General features: G+C 39.9%; 1 protein-coding gene across 2 annotated transcripts; it reads left to right on the top strand.

The window, feature by feature from the left end:
* Positions 1 to 368: 368 nt before the first annotated feature.
* On the top strand, positions 369 to 20,218 carry hbs1l (HBS1-like translational GTPase). Of its 2 annotated transcripts, XM_046372390.1 has the most exons (18): positions 392 to 564; positions 1,200 to 1,265; positions 1,577 to 1,708; positions 1,871 to 2,122; positions 11,696 to 11,804; positions 11,929 to 12,179; positions 13,222 to 13,387; positions 14,098 to 14,215; positions 15,185 to 15,331; positions 15,681 to 15,755; positions 15,894 to 16,011; positions 17,392 to 17,460; positions 18,055 to 18,159; positions 18,494 to 18,584; positions 18,713 to 18,821; positions 18,971 to 19,071; positions 19,205 to 19,349; positions 19,584 to 20,218. In XM_046372390.1, exons 1-18 carry the CDS (start codon positions 522 to 524, stop codon positions 19,593 to 19,595), a joined length of 2,109 nt encoding a protein of 702 aa, XP_046228346.1. In that variant the 5' UTR covers positions 392 to 521; the 3' UTR covers positions 19,596 to 20,218. The 2 variants fall into 2 exon arrangements, with proteins under 2 accessions (XP_046228347.1, XP_046228346.1); XM_046372391.1 differs by lacking the exons at positions 11,696 to 11,804; positions 11,929 to 12,179; positions 13,222 to 13,387; ... (9 more) ...; positions 19,205 to 19,349; positions 19,584 to 20,218 and adding an exon at positions 3,054 to 5,615 and having other exon boundaries at positions 369 to 564.
* The last annotated feature ends 1,788 nt before the right edge of the window (positions 20,219 to 22,006 follow it).

The following is a 22,006-nucleotide window of genomic DNA, read 5'->3' as shown; positions in this document are numbered from 1 at the left end:
CACAATAAACATTATACGGTATATTTTTGTCTAAATTTACTAATTTATAAAAAATATTATTTCCCTCCAAGTCATACATATTCATTGACTAATTCAACAGGATACAATAATCTGTGCAATAATCGACTGATCTTAAGTCATTTTTCTGTTTGCTAGACAAGTTTGCATACTGTTGAGAGACTTGAGAGATCTCCGATCCCAGACCAGATTGCAAACAACTGCAACAGGAAGTTACGTCAGCAAAAAAAAAAAAAAAAAACATCCCCAAAAGCAAGTTTATAAATTTTCTATCAATCAATACGGTGTTTACTGTCAAACAGAATACACAAATACGGCAAATTTAAATATTTTTATGATTTAGTTTATCTATTTTCGAGGCTCAAATCTGACGTGCTTGCTGCCGTAATTTTACACAACAGCAGCAGCAGCAGCAATGGCAGCCGGGCAGTGAGACACATGTCACAACAGTCTGTGAGCCGAAAAACATTTACGCTGGGGCCGAGAGAAGATACATAAGCATAATGTCTCGGCATAGAAATGTTCGAGGTTACAACTACGATGAAGGTAGATAACTTAAACTAGGTGTGTCAATTTAAAGTTCATAGCAAGGCCTCAAATCGCTATACTCGGTAGCCGCTAAGCTAACATTCACTGACTGATTGTAGCACTAACAGCTAATGCTAGATGGTTAGGTGGCAAGATAACGTTGCTTGGCACCTGGCAAAAGATGAATTGCACTTTATACCAGTGACTAGCTGTTACGTATATGCTCAAGCATTCAAGTTAAGGTTATAATGTTAAAGCCTGATGTGGCGTGTCCACAGCTGATGTGGTTGGTAGCTTGGGTTCATTAAAGTTAAGGACAGCTACCTAGCTAGCTGGCTAACATTGCAGTGTTTTGGAATAATTCTTACACGCTTCTAATTCATTGTTTGACAGGTTATTGACAGTCCCTGACTTTACGAACCCCCCAGTTTGTAAAACCAACGGTGTAGTAGTAATTTAATAATGATACCTGACTCCCAGTATAACGTTAAAGTTTGACATGCATTCTGTAAAGTTGCTGACAAGGCAAAGTGACGACTATGTCAAAAGACTCTTTCTCTTCGCTTCAGTTGAATTTGTACATGGTGTGTGTTTGTTTAGAGTAGAGTGTGGGAAACATTTTGAACCCTGGTTACACCGTTTTTTTTCTCTAGACTTTGAAGATGATGACATGTATGGACAGTCTGTGGATGATGACTACTGCATATCACCAGCAACAGGTTGGTAACAGTGATTTCAGAACTATGGACGGGCTCTTTGGCACAACAAGTTTGTGTTTACTGATAAATAGGTAATAATAATCTTTGAGAATTTTTTTCCGCACATTTTTTTATCAGGTACGAAGAACAGTAGCAAGTTACAGCACATTAATGGAAATATTAGAAGCTTTTTTTTTTTTTTTAGTTTATTTGAATTTTCAAATTTTGATAATTGGTTGATGTGATTAAATGACAGCTCAAATTATAAATGATTAATCAGGTATCACATCAGCTAGTTTAAAAAAAAAAAAGTAAAATTGTTTTTTATACAGCAAATCAGTTCATCTACTCACGTCAAGAGAGGCAAGCACCAAAGGAGGAGCCTTTAGAAGAGGAAGAATATGAAGATGAGGCTGTACCCATGTCCCCTACCATCACCCACAACCTTGACCCTCTTGACCAAGGTAATATTTGAGCTTTGCGTTCGAAAATGTGATAATAGAAGACATTGAGGTCCTGTTGGATCAGTGGTTTTGTTTTTACTTTCTTGATCTATTCTTTCATTAATGTATTTTTTCTAGATCACAAGTACATTGTCTGTGTCTAAAATGTGTTGTACTTGGTAGCCAAGCTGTATTCCTGCCTGGACCACATGCGGACTGTGCTGGGAGATGCAGTGCCAGACTCAGTCCTGACCCAGGCCGCCATAAGGTGTGGATTTGACCCACAGAGGGCCCTGGATGCAGTCCTGTCTGAAGACACCAAGACAGCGCCAGTTAACAGAAGTACAAGTGAAGAGATGACTTCAGTAGCGAGGGTTGTCCGTGAACAAGTCCCACTTCCTCAAAGAACCAAACAAGAGGCTGTGGCTGAGAAAGGTACACCTGGAGGAGCTTATGCTGTTGGTCAGGACATTGTGATCTTCAACTGGTCCACTGTAGTTTGAACATTCTCTGCAGTTATTTGCCAAACAGAGCACACTATATGAAAAGATTTTTATCCAGTGCTCATAATGATTGAGTTATTTTGCAGTTAGTTAGTTCAGAATTAGTAGCTATCTTTTTAATTGTTGTATAGCTTCTAATAGATCTAGTTTCCTTTTTAAAAGAATGATTTTCTGTTTCACAAATACAGGGTGATTTTAATGTACAAAATAAGGCCCAGTCGTTTTGTATTACTTGTTGAACAGTTAAGTAGTTAAGTATAGATTGCTCAACATTGCTCATCAAGTGATTTTGATCATCCCAAAGCTGAGCTTGTTTGATTACATCTTGAATAATATTTTGACTGTAATAGAATTTTAGAATGATATTAACAATATAATAAAGCAATACGGTTGGGTGATATGTTAAAATTTTCCAACCAGCCAGTGTCAGTCATACAACCAAAGATTACTGATACATTCACACACTTGTAATGGTTTAGTAATAGTTAGTCATCACTGGCTTCTTATTTGTGCGACTGGGCAACACACTGAATGAGAGACTGTCACTGAGCAGCTGTGCTAGCCTGGGTTAAGAAACAAGGACTGTTGTAGAATGGAGTGATGAATGATTATTGTGCGTTCTTCAAAATATACTTGAACGAAAGATCAATTTAAATAATGTGCATTAGTATTGGGTACATGAAAGCTTGACAGCCAGGCCATTTCACTGTTCCTTTCACACGATCAAGCAAATACAAATGTTTAACAAAGTGCCTTCTTTCTGTTCTTCTCTCTCTTGTTTATGATATGATTCATCTGGCTTCTGTTCTGTGGTCCTCTTGTGTCTCCTCTTCGACAACTGCAATTGGCTTTTGTAAGGTAAGGAGCCTGCTTTTCTGCTTCTCACACAGGCATTACATCCAAGGCACATAAACCCCATGATGGGTGCAAACACACTCAGCCACTTGTGCAAGCAAGTGCACTAAACTTGCATGACCTTTTATCACAACATAATTCTGACCTAGTGGTTAGCAGCTATGAAAATCCAAATTTTATCCATCGAAACGTTTCAGATGCTAGTGCTACCAGTCTGACACAGATCATGTCTGAGCATGTGCAGAAGAGCAAGGCGGGAACAGTTGACGCAAGCCGAGGTTTAGGTGTTCCCTCGTTAAATGCTCTCACCATTGGACCTAATTCACCTCCGTCCATTATGTCCAATCAGAATAGTCTTTCATTAGGAACTTTGGCTTCGTTAAACATCTCTTCATCATCTCAAAGTTCAGCTTCATCCCTCCTTTCAGTTTCACTCAGTAGTCTGTCACTAAACAACCCCAAGATAACTGCTGCAAGCTCTTCTCTGGCTCCTCCTCCTGGGTTTGGGAGTCTCACTTCTGTCCTCCAGAACAATCTGCAGCCAGCAGGACCTGGGACTGGATTCAAAGCCACAATCGTTGATCCTAAGGGAAGTCCATCATTGGCTGATTTAATCCAGGAACACTCAAACCGCAGCCCAACAACTATCACTGACTCCGTCCCTACTTCTGTGAAGTGTCAGATGATATCTACACCAGCACAAACACTCTCTCTGTCTGAGCTCGCTTCACAGCACCAAAACAAGAATACACACATTCAGCTGCAATCACAAGGCACCAATCGACTAGCAAACACCGTCAACTTTTCTCAACCAACAAACATTATTCCTGCATGCTTAGGTGCGACTGTCTCGTTGACTCAGCTCGCCCTGCAGCATCAAACCAATTCCTTAGCTTCCCCTCACGTTGTCAGCACTGAATCTCCAGCCAATGCACTGAAACAACCACCTGGCATCTCTGATCCGCTCTCTTTGTCACATTTGGCATCTGCACACAAAGGCAAAACCTCAACCACCTCAAATGGGTCACATTACTCTCTCAGCTCGCTCCTTTTACCAGCAAAACCAGAGAGCGCTGGTGTGTTAGCAGAAAGTACTATAAAGGGTGGGACCAACCACAAACCATACCACCAAAACTCAAGGCAGCCTGAAGCGAAGGAGACTATTGATCTGAGTGCACTTATGGCCCAGTCAGATGGAGCAAACCCTTGTCACTTTGACAACAGTGACCTCCCTTTGCTGTCCTCTCCAACTCTAGTTGCCTTAGGGCTGGATTCTTCTGTTTTTGCACAACCATCAGTATTTGCGATTACTTTAACACTTCAAAGCTGCAGACAGAAGCAGAGGATGAGGAATATATTGAGGGGAAAAATAAGAGGTCAGAGGACAGGAAGTGGTTACCAGGCTTTCCTGTGTAAATCACAAGACAAAACCAAAGAACAGCGTACCCCACTCTCACCAATTGCACCTTTCCGCTTTGACACGCCATCACCTGATGATATCGTCCGTGCTAACCAGCGAAAAGCTTTCACCAGGTAGAGGGGCAAGCACTTAATCCAGTTGCGCACAGGTTGGTGCTAAATTGACTCACTTGAGATGAGAATATTTGATGGCCTTTGCTCCACCAACTAAACTAAACTAAACTAAACTCAAAGAGATACAGCACTCAGGGTCATCAGTTCTTATAAGACTTCCTTATTATGTTCCCTTCAGTCATGTGGAGTAAAGAAACTACTTGGACCAATAGTACAATAGAATGATAAACTTGCTGCAGATAACCGCGTAAAAAGAAACAGTATTTCTACAGCACGTAAGCATTGCTCTTTCTTTTTTTTTTAATAAATAGAGGCTGCTAATACAGAATAATCATGTTTTAGTCAAACAGGATCAAAAATAAACGACTGGCAGCTTGAAAGCTTAGTAAAGTTTCAGAATTTTAAAAACTTTTATGATCAATTTTCTCCTTTACTGTAGTTAATGTTTTTCTTTTTAAATTTGAGTCTTATTTTTCTATGCTTAGATGGCCATTGGCTTTTTAATTGATAAATTTTCTATCAAAGTCAAGTAGTTTAACCTTAGCCAGGGAAAATTCAAAGTATATCTCCTTGCATGGCTTTTCTAATGTTGAGTTGCATGAACCCTCAAAAGAGAAAAAGAGGTTGATTTTGTTTGCAGGTGTGCTGCAGCTATTGGAATATGGATCAGTTAACCATTGTACTGGTTTACTGCTGCCTGTTTTTGAGATCATGGGGTAGACATTTTGGTTTCGAGGACACCTGGAGATTTTCCCATGAGGGAGCGAGAACGCGCACATGCATGTGGGTACAGACAGAGGCACACACATAAACACTCAGACAAGTGAAGTGTTTGATATTAAATAAATAAGTTTACTGCGAATTAAAAGTGTACAGAATGAGTCAAAATTAATTTCTTCAGAACTGAGGTAAAGGAGGTTTTTCTTGTTCTTTCAAGCTTTAAATATTACTATGTTTGAATGGGTGTGTCATCACACTCTGCCAGAAGTTAATTTGTCAATTTTCAAATAAAGATGACTGAATTTATGTACTCTGAATGCACCTGTGTCTGGGCGTGTCTCTCTGGTTTTGCGTGGGTGTGCTTTTCTGTGTTTCAGTGTAAAAATATGTCTTTTTAGGGTTGTTTTTATTGAACTAATTCTGTGTAGCCAGTGAAAACAGCACTCTGTTTTCGAATTTAAATCTGAAACATGAATAGAGTATGTGTGCTTATACAGCTCTTAAAGATGAACTCTCTGCTTTGTTGTAATAATGTTTAGTTGTTGAATAAGAGCTCATTTTGTGAAGTGAAGCGTTTTAGAAAGTAAACTCTGCACTATGTATCTGGTGCAATGTGTGCATGTTTTATTTTAGGTTAGCCCAAAGTTTCTTACGGTGGCTCACATTTTTAGTGTGAGTCATTGGTATTGGTTTGAATGGAGAATCTTGCCTTTAAAGAAATGAATGTTTAAGGCTTAAGATCAGGCAAGAACTGGTTGGTTGATAGCATCATGTACAAGTAGCAACAACTGTGAGGACTTGTTGCACAAGCGGTCTTGTTAACCCTAAAAAAGGGTGTAATCTTCTTAGTGTTGTCGTCAGAACATCGGCCTGTATTATTTACTAGTAGTTAAGACACAGGAGGAGGTGATGTCAAACTTTCTTCACAGTTTAGTCATTTTCACGCACTGGCTCATTGTCACCTTATGTTTGAGATCACGCTGAAGGAAGGAGTAGACTATTTGATAGATCTGTCTCAACTTTACACAGGTGCAGAAAGCTGAGTGAAGTGGACCCTCAGGGTGTCAAACACGGTGGTGAGCCTGAGGCAAATGATAAATAATAAAGGGTAGATAGTGTTAATAATGACAAGTCAAACATCACAAGTCAGACAGGTTTCTAAGTGTGTGTGTAGTCATGGGAGCGTAATGATGAATAGTTGGGTGTATTAGGGATGTTGTGAGTAAAGATAGAAGGTATAAGCTACAGTATATTTAGATTTTACTCTGTGAAAATATAGAAATGACTGTGTGTCATTAATAGTTGAGTTTGTCCAGCAACAATTTTGTCCTCTTAAGGCGAGTCATTGTGTGGGTTTGAGCAGGAAGCTGAACTGTTGGAGAAAATGTCACCACCCCGAGCGCACACCGACTCGACAGCAGCCGATCGTCTTACTCTCCGTGTCTCTTACACCACCTACGTAGGAAAATCTGATCATGTCTCTCAACTTTCACAGCTTTGTCAAAAGCTTTGGCAGATCAAATCATTTTGTATCTTCACAGGCTCTGCATTTCTGCAAGGCATGACTCGTTGCACAAATATAGTTTTGTTGTGATGTGGTGCCAGCACTGGAAAATGCTATTTTTCTCAAATCAAGTGGTCAAAAGAAAGCAGGTGCGCTTGGACTCGCCATCAAAATTACCGCTTTATTGTGGTGCAGTTGGTTTACAGGGGGAAAAAAAGGCTAAGAGTGAATTTTGATAATTTAAATGGAAAAAGGTGCTCTTTGCAGAGATTGAAAGGCAAATAAAATAGTAAGAGACAGATTGGAACAGGTATGCACAGTTTGTTTTTTTTGGTTGCACGTGGTAGAGCAACTACAATGTAGACTGTATAATAAATAGTGGATAGGACCACCTTTACATCGCTCATTGGTTTGTTGACTACACTCTGTCAAATTTAGCATTACGGTTCACGCCGTCTTGGTTTCTTTGAGCTAGAGGTGACCATATTTGAACGAGAGGGTGAAGCTGGGGTAGGTGCGCATTGCTAAGCCACTATCCTGATTGGATTTGACTTGGAACCTGCGAACACACTGTGGTAGGTAGCCACGCATTAAAGCATACCCTCCTTTATTGTCCGTTTTACTCTAAATTGGACCATTTTTGACAAAATGAGCTTCATGCTGTGTTGAAGAAGACTTAAACTGGCAACTGAGATCGAGAATGTCTTCGGAAACTGCTTTTTCTTATAAACTTACCAGTTTTCAGTGCAGTTCAAATGAGGCAATTGGTGAGATCTTTTAGAACTATGTCTGAAATCATCACCTCATCCCTACGTAATACATTGCACCAAGTTGGAGTTGTAAGTTGAGATTTAACCCACATTTGACTCCCCTTTCAGCATTGCTTTGTAATTTGCTCTCTCTGCAAACGTGTAACCGTTTTCAACAATATTTCTACCATCATTTTTGAACTTGATGTCAGATTGAATAGTAAAATCAAGACAATGTGTGACTCATGTCAGCTTTGTACAGCATATGAGCAGAATTCCTGTTCATATCCAGCTGCTTGACTAATATGCATAACAAGAAGGCAGTGAGCTGAATTCACTGCATGGCTGATTTGTTGTGAACTTAAACACATCGCACAACTCTTCTCCAGTTTGAAATTCTTCCCTCACCAAACATTTATGAAAATCTCGACTTTTTCAGGGTGGGTGATGAATCCAGAATCTGTCACATGTATGAAGTTTTCCTGAGTGTCCACCATATGGACTACTTTTTTGAAAGCTTAAGCGTTAATGTTTATAATTGCATCCAGTGGAATGTTTTACTTTTTCATATCCTGTTTCTTTCTTCTGTGGAAACCTCAGATGTGCAGTTATGTCAAAACCAAGCCAAAACTAGGCTCTATACACTAAGTGGAAAGTGGATGAAAAAAAATATTTTGGTAATCAGTGGAAATCCAGATGTGTGTTAACAGTATATTTTAAACTGCTGTGGGTCAGACACATAATTCTGTCTGTAGCTCTATTTTGAAATCTGTCTGTAAACAGTAGGTGAGAGTTCTCAGGTGGTTGGTATGACTCAAGCTTGACTGCTGGGTGAGTAGGTGTAGGGGACGAGGAGATCATTTTGAGTGACGCTACTGGCATGGTGTGAGTGCATGTGTTTGACTCAACCCGAAAGGGGTCAGATGGGTCTTACTCAAAGCTTTCCCTTCAGCCAATAGTGTCATTTCCTTCACTCATCCTATTCACATCCTCATTGATTTTTCAAATGTGAATGGAGTTTTGCACTCTTAGTTTGGTTCATTATTAGAGCAGAAATAGGCAGATGTGCAAGTGTGCAGGTTTGTGTATGTAGGCTTTAATACCAAACATGTCATGCCAATGAGTGAGTTCATACGCTTAACACTTAGTGGTACATAGCTCCTATCCCTGAAGATGCTTTCTTAACTGTCAGAGCTGAACAAAACCAGTCTAAAAGTGTCCTATATTAGTGTCATATTGGCTCAGACTCAGTTACAATACTTGAATCAGTGAAAAATCTTTCCCCTTTTTCCCCCCACGGCAGGCCTGTTGAGGTTTGAGTTGACTCAAATTTTATTCTTGTCTTTCACAGCCTTTAGCGGCCTCAAGTGGCAAGGAGCCTCATCATCAAATACGTCTGACTACAATTTAGTTTTTTTTAATGTAACAACCATCAAATTTTCTCGTTAAGTATTCTGTTATTAAACATTTAAAGACATTAAAAGTTGCCAAGGCATTAAAAGTTAAAACTTCTGTTATGCAGAATACAAGATGAAGTTTTAGCATTCAACTTACTCTCATTTCAACAAATAGCTTCCCCAGAAAAACTGTCAGTCACCCCATTATCTGCACTTTCACCTGCAGTCCTTGTTAATTTACTTCAGCTTGCATAGTTGTGTGTATTTGGATGGGGGGGTTGGTGGGGATGTATTTGCATATCCTGGGCGGACTCCTCTTATCCTGTGCTCAGTTGGGCCCTCAGGCTAAGGTGTACAGATGACTCACTCACTGCAAGGGTCTCCTATACTAGAGAAATCCTGGATGGGAGGATGCCAGCTGTTTACCTGCCAGTCCAAACAGTGTAAAGAGATCCTGCTTCAGGCCTCAGCAAGATTGCACTGTATAGTTGTTCTCAGGCCACCCTCCTGTCAATGCTGCCTCCAGGCCAGCCTCAAAAAAGTTATGTAGTCTGTTGTTTGCAAAGGTGTGGGAGTTCTTTGAGAGAGCAACATGTCGGGTAGTTAAAAAGGGGGCTGTTCATTGATTTAGACCTTGGGGGTTTTGAGTTGCGTGTGCCTGTCTGTTTTACCCCAGGTTAAAATATATAGGAGAAATCAAAAAATTGACCTTTTATGATTTAGTGTGTTCTAATGAGATCATTTGCTTTGCAGCTGATGTTCCATTTAAGTGCATTGCAAGCGGGCCGGTGTCTTGTTTGACACAGGTGGTAGAAACCTTCACATCACTGTCATAGGGACAAGAAAAGCCCCCCAGCTGCAGGAAGAACCTAAATTCCCCTGAGTGTACTTTTGCTGCTCACTGCAGGACAGATAGCAGATTGATGATGCATATTTCAGTGATTACAGCTGTGTTAAAGATCTCTGACTGTTACTGTATGCCTTTTCTGTAGGATTCCATCTGTGACTATTAGTTTTCACCAGTGGTTTTTTTTTTTGTCTTTTTTTATATGGCGGTTTCCACAAACTCCTTTGTAGAAATGCAATTATTCATCATTATATTTTTTTATGTGCATCTTTCAGTTTTAATAATCTGCAACCTTTTAAAATAAGAATATATTTCATATTAATTTGTCTTGGTTGCAAAGTTTTGACCAGATGTGGATCAGTTTGCGGGAATAGATAGCACATACATGCCGCTTGATATATAAAGATTAAAAGCTTCTTTAGGGAGTTGCCTCAGTTGTGTATCAGTGTTTCAGAATGAGAGGGACTTTTTCTCTAATGCAGACCCAGTCATTCAGAGAAAGCTTGGTTAGAGAAAGTCCATTAATAATTCTGTTGAATCGCACCTCCTTCCTTCTCATTTTCCCTCTGGGTATTTTTTATGATGAATAAACTGTGTGAAGCATACAGGAGAACACAAACTATTTGTATGTATGATTTTTTATTTATTTATTTTTTTTCAGAAATACAAGCTTATGACATAAGATGAAGAAAAAATTTTGTTTTAAAAGACAAACAATCAAAAGGAGTCAAACTTTTTAGTGTTTTCAGACTCAAATCTTAAGTAAAATCATAAATCATAAAATCTCTGTGTAGGAGTTTTGATACTAGCAGAAAAAATGAAAAAAAAAAACTGATGGAAATTTTATGATGAATATTACTTTCAGAGTTGTAACAAAACAATTACTTTTGTGTATTTGGATATTGTGGATATGCAGTATATACAAGTTTGCTTTAATCAGTTGTGTGCATGGTGTGATGATACACACATTCACCTTCAGCCCTGCACTTTGCTGAGGGTGACACTTTTGAAAAGATTCATTCTGCGAAATGCTGTGTCACACTGTTCTATTTACGTGGAGATGGGAGGCAACGGCCACTTCAGAAATTAACCCTCTCTGAGCCAGGATGTCACTGCCGCACACATGCACACACACACACACTGTGCAGTAGGCTCGGCTGTGCAGCCCAGTCTAAATGAATCAGTAGCAGATTGATATGACTGGTGTCTGTGGCCATTTAGGACTGGGATGACAAAGCAATGACCTCAGCAAGTCTCACTGTTGCAGAATATGAAGTACCAGATAGATGGAAGCTCAACTCATTGCATCATACGCTTCCGTTCATATCCCTATATATCTATATGTACGTTCCAGTAAGGCACACAGCCGTAACCTGGAAAAATGTCAGAGTGCATTGTGTTAACATTGATCTCTTAACACAGCAGTGGTGTATGTTGCTGAATAAGCTATCTCGTAGTTGTCTAATGTTACGATGGATTGTGTGTCACTGTTTTACAGATGCAGGCAGAGTTAAAACAAATTTGCTGAAGTTACTAATTTTACAAGAAAACAAAACAACTGAAGACATAATTATTGCGATGCTTTTGGAATACATAATCAGCATTTATCAACTCTCTTCCCAGAACTAGAAAAACAGAACAAGCATTTGCAAGCCTTTACATCAAGATGATGTTCATATAGTAGTCAAGGTCTTAACAGTAAAATTGGAAAATCTTGTGGGAGAAACCTGGTTACGAAAGACATAGCAAAGGTTTACCAATACATATAAAGCATTTTATATGCTCACGGTAATTTCCATGTCCTTTTTAAAGAGGAAAAAATGCATTATGCTCTTCATGTGAGTCATGGTTACCTTTGTTTGTGAGAAAGCGTACAGTTTTGTTCCTTTGTTCCTTTTAGCTAAAAGCAGAGATGCAACTCACAATAAACTGGACTCTGAAGTCGTACCCAAAGTGGCCCGCATGACCGTCTCCGGCAAGAAGCAGACCATGGGCTTTGATGTTCCCAGGTAACTAACACACAGTCTTATCATAAAACAGTACAGAACAGTAATTAGGACTGTAAATGTGCTATAATTATAATCTGTTTAACTAAAGAGAAGTGTTTTAAACTCGTTCACATTCTCTACACAGCACAGGAGAGAACGGTGTTGTCGCTGCTTCAGTACGCCGGGGTGGCAGCCCTGAAAATGCCACAGCAGCCCCTGCCTCAGAGGCCACATCCAAACGTCCTGAGACTCCATCCAAAGGATCAAATGGGGAAGAGCCCTCCACCGTTCCCACCCCGGGCCGCTCCTCTGGAAAGGCCCGGCAGACGATCAATATCAAGGCTGAGCTGGAGAAGAGGCAGGGTGGCAAACCTCTGTTGAATTTAGTGGTTATAGGTAGGAAGGAAATACACATAACCAACCATAAGCCACCACAAAACCCGCATGACTTCAACACCTATTCAGTTTATAGCACGTTAACTTCAAGGCATGCAAAAGTCGATTCTGCACAGGCAAGATTGAAAACAATGATGCCTACTTTTATCCTCATACAACAGTTTTTCCCCTTCTACAGTGCACACGCTGTAGTTCAGTACAAAAGAGGAGGTCTTCTTGATTTTATCTGGTACTGCTGTTGCAGTTTAGAATGACCATTTTTGGTGCATTCAGAGCAGAAGTTGCTAACTAAAGTGGAGGAAGAACAGCAGTCATTTTATGTCACTTAATATTTTTTTGTTTTGTTTTGTTGCATATTTGTAGGTTGTATCATGTATTGTGAGAGCTTGTTCTGTGAATTCCTAAAATATGATTTTTTTTCGTGCAGGAGCATTTCTTCAACAGTTTTTTTTTCCACATTTGCAAAAATCTATTTGCAACAAATGTGTGCAGAAAGTTCCAGTTTTCCCACAACATTCGTGACTCTGCCACACTGTGTTCCTCCTACACATGGTCATCTCTAATGCTGGGCAGTCACTTTTCATTTTCAATCAGCCCATTTTGTGCACAAGTATAAGCTTAATTGTAGCATATGAGTCAAAATGCAGACTAGTGCAGTTGCTCAATCATATTTTCTCATTCTCAGTTACAGCAGAAGAAGTGACTTGGTAGTTTCATAAGTGCAGATGATTCTAGTTTCTCACAGCCTCTGAAACCTTTCGTTTTACCACGATCCTCTCCCTTCCCCCTCTCACCCTGCATCCTTGTTCCCATTTCTGTCCCTCTTGTGCAACTCTGTTTCTTTCCTACTCCCGTCTTTGGCTTCCTTTTGTCTTATCTTCTCTCTTGCCCTACCTGTCTTATCACCCTTATAACATTCTTCCTCTTTTTCTGTCTGTTCTCATCCCTCCCTTGTGTCTTCTGTAACTCCCTACCCCACCCCTTTTCTCTTTTACTTTCCACCTCTTTCTCTTTGGCATTATTTTATTGTTCGTCTCTGCAGGTCATGTGGATGCAGGTAAAAGCACACTGATGGGCCACCTGCTTTATCTGCTGGGTAACGTCAACAAACGCACCATGCACAAGTATGAGCAGGAATCAAAGAAGGCAGGAAAGGCTTCTTTTGCATATGCTTGGGTCCTGGATGAAACCGGCGAGGAGAGGGACAGGTACAGCATGAGCAGACAAATGCACATGGTCAGGAACATTCTCTGTTGTCCTGTCCAAATGAAGGACAAGGACTCTTGCATAGTGCAGTTTTTTTTTTACCAAACTCTCCCTGCTGTGTGCTTTGGTTGATAAACGTATCTTGACACACTTGGTGTTACTGGTACCATTGGTGATAATATTATCCTGAGTGTCTGTTTTATCACTCATGGTAAATACCATAGATATTTATTTTTTTTACATGTAAAATATGCTTTTGTAGAAAATATGTCCCTTTTTGCCCCCTCTCTGTTGTTATTACACAAGCAAAACGGAAGCGAAATACGGCAGAAACAGAAAGTGACTCGGGTGGGAATCAGTATTCATTTATCAGTAACTTCTGAAGTAAATGCGTAATACTTAAAGTAGACTGAGAGCCTTGCCCACTAGAACACATTGCTCTTGAACTGAAATTGACCGACACTTGAAATCTACATTCCCTTGTATGGCATTGCAGCCACTGAAAACACCATACCGAGGATTGTTTTATTTACAGTATTCTCACTCTTAATTTTGTCCTGTACAAAATGATTCTGTCTGCACAATTATTGTTTACATTGCAGATGCTTTTTTCCAACTGTGTGTGTGTGTATATATATATTTGTTTGTTTGGTTGTTTTTTTTTCTTTAATCCCCTTATGTATTTTTGTTTTTTTTTTTTTGTTTGCACCAGAGGTGTGACAATGGATGTGGGCATGACCAAATTTGAGACAGTCTCAAAGGTAGTGACCCTAATGGATGCACCAGGACACAAAGACTTCATACCCAACATGATCACAGGAGCTGCACAGGTATACTACGTCAAAGTATTCAAGCACCCTGCACAGTGCATAGAACTAATACTATCAGAATCATAATATGACTGAGGGCAATATCAAAACTGCAGAATTTCTTCAAATACCTCTGAATATAATTGTTACATTTATGCAATTATGGCTGTGACAACTTATCATGATCAGAACTGGTCCTTACAGTGTCACTAAGCATCTTTTAAACTTTGCAAACCTCCACCCCCACCTCACCACCCCACCCACCCCCACTCGTCAGTAACCCCTTAGCTTTCCACACCTTGTAGCATGATTTGAAATAACTTTTGTGGTTTTGGGTGTTGGTGGCACAGGGTGTTTTTGAAGGCTGGGGTGTGCTCATCTGTCTCTGTTTTAGAGACGGTAATGTAATTTCTCTTTTTACCATATGACTGTCCTCACGTTCAGCCTCATCACATAGTGACTAAGGGGTTTCTGTTGGAAGAACATGAAGGTATCAGTCTGTCACTTCCTCTTAGGCTCAAGAAAACACTTCTTAGACTGAGCAGGCATGTTTTTCATCAATTTAGAAAGAAAAAGAAATCTCAATATTACTACATTTCTGCCTGTATGATATATTTGACTGTATTTTGCTTTTTAGTACCTTTGACAAGTTGAAATATTCATCACTGAAGAAGAGCAACAAATAGGTTCACCTGTTGTTTCCGTGTAGATACTTTAGTATGTTATTACATTTATTCTGGGGTTCCTTTCTTGCCCTATGTGTGAGACATGTTCACAGTGGTTTCTAGTTTAATGCTTTGATAATGCTAGAAATTATTTTGAACATGGCCGTCACTCTCATGAAAGCCATCACATTTTACGTGTACTGTATACATTAAGAGGTCAAATTGCCCGCTGAATTGAGTTTGTTGTGATTGTGATTTTAATACTCACGTTTGCCTCAGCAGAAACAGATGCATCCTTCTCTCTCCCCTTCGGTTCTCTCTCCAGGCCGACGTGGCAGTGCTTGTGGTGGACGCTAGCCGAGGAGAGTTTGAGGCAGGCTTCGAGGCAGGTGGTCAGACCAGAGAGCATGCCCTGTTGGTGCGTTCACTTGGCGTCACTCAGCTGGCTGTAGCTGTCAACAAGATGGACCAGGTCAGAACTGCTACATATCACAGACACATTAGAGGTTTGCTTAGAACGCTGACTGTCTGCAAATAATCCTGATATGATCCGAATAATATTCAGAAACAATTTTTAGATTGACTATTTTTGTGTATCAAAAGATTTAATACATTCCCAAATTTTGGACTGCAACAAAATGGACTCTTATTGGTTTTTATATTTGCTGAAAGTTCAAGATCTTACTGAGCTGTGTGTGTAAGGGATTGTTTTTTTCTGACACTTACTGGCATTTTGCTGACATATTTCCATTTCAAAGCAGTGCTGATTGGGAAACTTTGTGGCTCTGTCGTCTTTCCTTTTATGTGTATATATAAATAAGGTAAACTGGCAACGTGAGCGTTTCCAGGACATCACTTCCAAACTTGGCCATTTTCTCAAGCAGGCTGGATTCAAGGCAAGTTTGCACGCTCACATATTGACATCTTGGGTTACAAAAGTCTTCATCTGTGCAATAATTGCCATTTTTTTATATTTGGCCAAGAGGACTTATTCCTAGCTTTTCGTTTGATCTGCTGTTAATATGTTTTTCCAGGAGTCTGACGTTTTCTACATCCCCACCAGCGGCCTGTCAGGAGAGAACCTTGCCACCAGGAGTTCAGTGTCGCAACTTACATCCTGGTACTCCGGTCCCAGCCTGCTGGAGCAGATTGGTAATGCACACTGGCATTGTTCAAGCTGCCCAAAGCCTTTACTATCAGAAACAGGTCTCTTTGGGGAGAAATTTAAAAAAAATACACAAGCACAAGCTGCATGTCTGCCCTTTTTTCCATTGTGGATTCCTGCACATAAGTGACATCTAGTAGTTTGCCTGCGGTTGACTAGACCAGTGGTGAATATTAAAAAGCTTATTTAAAAATCATCAGACAGAACAACTAAATTCTAATGTTAATTTGTATCAAAACCACCAATAACTTACCTCTCTGGTTTTAAAGTGACTGCATCACTACATTCAAAGTCATCCAAGTAACCAAAATCCAGTGAACATCAAATCTTCCAAAAACCTTAGTCGTTTCCTCAGTCCCAGAGGCCCATAGCTCTGTTCACTTCATCATCAGTCACTGTGGTGACAAGTGTGCACTGTGAAAATGTACGTATATCGTTCATAATTCCAGTTGCAGCCATATTCTTTTCAATATAAATGCAATGCTTCTTTGTTGAGTTTGCTCTGTCTGAAGCTCAAAGCTGCACAGGAAGTAGCATATTTTGCCAAAACTGTAGCCTAAGCTATATACCGAGCATAAGAGTAGAGAAGGTGATTATTCTGCTGAGCGTTGTTTATACGAATATGATGGGCCTTTCTTGCAGCTGTAAATACTCACTGCTACTGAAAACAGTTGTGAAAGACTGAATTCAAACTGACAAGTGGGCATGAAGGAAAACAGAATTGATGGAATGGGACTCGGGAAATTAGCAACTGTTGTGCCCACAACTTTACAGAGACTTGCTCTTGCTTGCACTTGACAGGTGGATAGTGTTCGATGCCGGAAGAGTGTGGGATTCCAGTAGAATGAGGAGACGTGGGCTCCATGTTTAATAGGCGACAACTATATTATCATCAGTATGTTGTTGCTGCTGTTTATGCAAAAAAACAAAAATGAAATACAAAATTTTTTCCACCACATATGTGTATCGGCCTGTGTATATGAATAAGAGTATATGTTGTTATATATATTTTCAGTGTGTATAGCCTGAAGAGAGTACAAATTTAATTTTGTTGTGCTGAACCTGCATTGTTAAAGATTAAGTTAGCTTGATACCTTGAGGCTTTTTACAGCCCCATGTAAAGCACCCCAGGGGGTAAATGTTTTATCATCAAAGCCCAGACTGTATTACTGTATTAAGTGACTCAGTGCAGCATTGCATGACTTTTGGACTAATAGCCAGTAAAGAGACTGAAGCATTAATCATCCAGTACCAGAGAAAATGATTCACAATTTCTGGTCATCAGACTTTACATTTACTAGACTTTCCCGCACCTTGTTGATTTCTTCCTCTTTTTTGTCTTCTGTCTGTTCTGCTTTCTTCTGCAGATGCCTTCAAACCCCCTCAGAGGTCCATAGACAAACCTTTCAGACTGTGCGTCTCTGACGTATTCAAAGGTAAAAGTCAATGACAAATACACTATATAGACAAAAGTATTGGGACACCTGACCATTACACCAACAGGGACATTAATGACATCGCATTCCAAATACACTGCCAGCTTTGCAGCTATTACATCTTTCATTTTTCTGGGAAGGGTTTCGAGTGTTTCTGTGGGAATTTTTACCGATTTATGCAATAGAGCATTTTCTGAGGTCAGGCACAGATGTTGGACCAAAAGGCCTGCATTGCAATCTCTGTTCCAGTTCATCCCAAAGGTTTTCACTGGGGTGGGTCTGTGCTCTGTGCTATCTAGTAAAGGCCTTCCACACCAAACTCACCCAACCATATTTTTATGGACTTGCTTTGTGCACTGGGCCACAGTCATGATGGAATACTCTTACCACAAAGTTGGAAGCAAAGCATTGTCCAAAATATCTTGGTATGTTGAAGCATTAAGATTTCCCTTAACTGGAAGTGAGGGGCCCAGCCCAACTCCTGAAAAACAGCCCCATCCCAATACTTTTGTCTATGTAGTGTACTAAACAGTTTGTCTTCATATCCCTTTTGATTTCTGATGAATTTGCTGACATTGCATTTTCTTATGCCAGACCAGGGTTCAGGCTTCTGTGTAACAGGAAAGATTGAGGCTGGTTATATTCAGACTGGCGACAGGATTCTGGCCATGCCTCCCAATGAAACCTGCACTGTCAAAGGTATGCACTGATGTGTCATTGCTGCTGTGTGTGTGTGCGCGCACGCGGTTTATTGTCTCGGTACTCGTACTCTGCAGGGACAAATAAAGTTAAATCCAAACAATGAATTCATTAAAAAAAAGTCTAAGTTAACTAAATATACAGACTCATACACTATAAAAAACGTTTCAGTCTGGATTCTTCACTAAGCTATGCTGACATGAATAACAGTTTAGCATAGCAGATCAGCTATGAGCACACCTGCCTCCGAGTGTGGGTGAGTATTGACAGAGTGGTGATAAACACTGCCATCCTGTGGCAGCTGTGTGACTTAAACTGCCTCTCACTACCGCAGGCATTACTCTACATGATGAGGCTCTGGACTGGGCTGCAGCAGGAGACCATGTCAGCCTGACAGTCACTGGCATGGACATCATCAAGATCAAGTAAACAGAAAGTTTCTAACTATTTATATAACATAAGCTCTTAGGTCTGATTTTCCTGGTGTTACATGTTGGATATGTTTGGATTGTGTATGTTTGGTTATATTTAGTCATAACTTGCTTCCTTCCAGCGTGGGTTGTGTGTTCTGTGATCCCAAGGAGCCTATTCGAGTTTGTACTCGATTCAGAGCCCGAATTCTTCTCTTCAATATCGAGGTTCCCATCACACAGGGGTTCCCGGTCAGTACAAGCAAACACACAGTCATACTCCTAAAGGTTTTTTTTTTTGCTCGTGTGTTGGGTGTACAGGCCTACATCTCTGTTTCTTTTCCACCCCGTATCTATGTTTGATTCTTCTTTTTGTGTCTGTGTGTGTGTGTTTGGTGTAGGTATTGCTGCATTACCAAACAGTGAGTGAGCCGGCCACCATTAGGAAACTGATAAGCGTTCTCCACAAGAGCAGCGGTGAGGTCCTCAAGAAAAAACCAAAGTAAGTGTTGTATTGTGTTTTGTATTCGAAATAAGGATATAAATCTGGATTTTTCTTATATTATGTGACAGGTAAAAGATAATCATACTAATACTAATAATCATTAACTGTGTTGTATGTGTTTCCTGTTAAGGTGTTTAAGTAAGGGTATGAATGCCATCGTGGAGATCCAGACCCAGAGGCCGGTGTCATTGGAGCTGTACAAGGACTATAAGGAACTGGGCCGCTTCATGCTGCGATATGTGGGCTCCACCATCGCTGCAGGGGTTGTCACTGAGGTAACTTTTGGACAAAGTTAGACTATGTTGCATAAACACAGGTTGATGTTTTAATTTACTATCCTGTTCTTGAGGTGCACACTTTGTACTATATCAACTATATCTCAGTATGTAGGCCTTAAGAAGTAATTAAGAGTGAGATTGCTAGGCATGTTCAGTCTTATGGGAGAAGTTCTGTTTTTTCCCTTTTTGATAAAGTGTCCTTTCTTTCTATATGATTCTTCATCACTGCAGATCAAAGAATGAAGATCATTACCATGAACTCAGAGCCAGTCAGACCTTGAGCTACATGCACCCAGAGACAAAATGCAATCTCCTCAAGAGACCCGGAGCGCCTCACTCATACATCCCTCTCTCTGCTCAGCACTAACTAACCATACAGATAACCAGCCGTGTGTGGCCAGAAGCTGAACAGCGTCCTCTGTCAAAACAGGCGCATTACCCAGCTACCCCCACTTCATGTCCTTGTCTCAGCGTTCACCTGTTAGTAAAACCCTATTGCTCTCAATTCACTGTTTAATCAAGGCAAATCAATCATGTAGCCAGACTCTGAAAGACAGTCTTACCATGCTGAGATTCCTACAGTGATTCATTTCACTGTACTCTCATTTAAGGAGCTACTCTGGCTTTTCATTTATTGAGTGAAAACATAAGAATCCTGGCAGAGCAACCAGGGCAGATAGTTTAACTGGAGTTGTGTTGTAAGGATGACATTTGCTTTCTGCTGTAAGTTGAGGATTTAATTAAAGCCACTGCCCTGTAATGACTAATTTTAAATTTAGACAGAAATGAAATAATTCATTAGTTGAAGGCAAAAGGTTTTTTCTTTTTAAACAAAAAAAAAAAAAAAAACACAAATTCAAATTACATAGCCAAGGCTACAAGGTCTGCTCTTAACACCCCCACGATAAAGAGGCAGATTAAAGACAAATTAAAGACAAAAGCACCAAAATGCTTTTGAAGTGCACACCTGCTTTTTTTTCTTTAGATACAGCTGTGTGGAGGAGGAGGGGGGTGGAAGGAGCTGTTTCTTTTCCTCCATGTGTTAAATCAAACATGTTTGTTAAAAATGGTGTTAAGGGACATGTTGCAGAATGAACATGATATCAGTAATGTGTGGTTTGAGTTTTGATTTCAGTAGTTTGAAGCATCCTTTGCTGTCCAGCTGAAAAAAAAATCCTTTAAAGCCTTGTGAGAGGTTGATGGTGTACAGTCTATGAAAATGAGCATCCTGCACAAAGCTTTTCCATCGAAATACACATTAGTATGTATATAAGTAGGAAGTGAAAATGTAGAGGTGGTCAGTTCCCGTCATGTTTGACAGTGACAGCAGGGGTTGTTCCCACTGAATTGGAAAGCACCACAAAACACACATCACAGTAATACTGTCACTGAGTGTGCAGACTGATGCTGCAAGGAAACTCACTACACTTGGATTAAACTTGCTGTTCTGTTTCTATCTGTGGATACCGAGTCAATACAGTATATACGCGTGTGTAATTGTGGTGAGCAAAAGTAGCTCAACACTTGAGGTTTTACAGACTTTCCCAGAAATGTGGAGACAGAAAAACAGACACAAGCAACGTTTTCAGTTACAGTAGTATGAGAAATACGGGAAACATCGGAGGAGATCCTAATTTAATCAACTGACTGGTCAATGGAAAGCAAGGTGAAAGGAAATTAATCCCAAGATAAACACTTTCTGCCCTTTCTTTTATCATTTTATTTATTTATCAGTGCAGCTCAAAGCCATCCTGGTTATAAAAAAAGCTCCCATTCAGCTCATCGTCTTTTTAAAGCAACTAAGAGGCAGAGACCAAGAGTCTTAAAGATTATTTTTTCTTTTCCATTATTAAAAAAAGAAAAACTATAATTGTAGATATGTTAGATTGAGTTTTTGGGTTTGGGTGGATTGTGAATCAAGGGGGACAAAAAAAAAAAAATTGTAACTCTAATTGTACCCTGCCTGTCTGCAAAAGCAGTACACTCACCAAAAAGTAACTGTGACACCCTGAGGGGAGGATAGTACGCAAATGAAAAGAACAAAATAGTGGTAAATTGAGGTAAAATATAAATAAATAAACTACAATCAGATACAGATGTATCTAGTGAGAAATTTTTGTGTCTGCATTGTTGAGGTTCCTTTTTGCACAACTTTTTGGTGGAAGTCGGCACCAAAAATGCACAGCAAAATGCATACGTGTGAAAGTTGGCTGCAGGTTAGTTCTGCAGAGCACAAACAGAACAACAGAAATGGTGCGCAAAACTAATCTGTGATGCATACAAAGTGAATTCTGTCACCCTTGACCTGATTTTAATTGATTCTCCATTCTCTTATCTCTGATAAAATAACGCCAACAGATATTCATTCAGCTTAATATGATTCAGCTGCACGACTGCCATAACATCAAGCATAAACACTGCAAAATTATATTTATTGTGACAGGGGCAAAGGTCTTAAAGGTCATGAGTCATTCCAGTTGCCAGAGCCGAAGAACAGCAGTACAAATCATGTAAACACTAACTGAACAAACAATTGGTCTGGGTTATAATTTCAGTTGATGCTGATGAAGTTTATGTTAGTGATTGTTGCCGTCTCTTAACGCAACCCACTTAAAAGCCTCACAAAAGGGAAAGTTCCACCTCACACAAACACA

The sequence above is a fragment of the Scatophagus argus genome, chromosome 19, assembly GCF_020382885.2.
Source record: "Scatophagus argus isolate fScaArg1 chromosome 19, fScaArg1.pri, whole genome shotgun sequence".
NCBI lineage: Eukaryota > Metazoa > Chordata > Actinopteri > Scatophagidae > Scatophagus > Scatophagus argus.
Note: the sequence above shows the minus strand (reverse complement) of the source record. Positions and strands in the feature narration are given on the sequence as shown.

What these genes read in the sequence shown, in the direction of transcription:
- hbs1l (XM_046372390.1), top strand. Translation starts at nt 522, where the DNA reads ATGTCTCGGCATAGAAATGTTCGAGGTTACAACTACGATGAAG. An exon ending in CTGCATATCACCAGCAACAG is followed by an intron (nt 1,266 to 1,576) that starts GTTGGTAACAGT and finishes TTTTTTATACAG; the next exon opens with CAAATCAGTTCATCTACTCA. An exon ending in ATGGGCTTTGATGTTCCCAG is followed by an intron (nt 11,805 to 11,928) that starts GTAACTAACACA and finishes TTCTCTACACAG; the next exon opens with CACAGGAGAGAACGGTGTTG.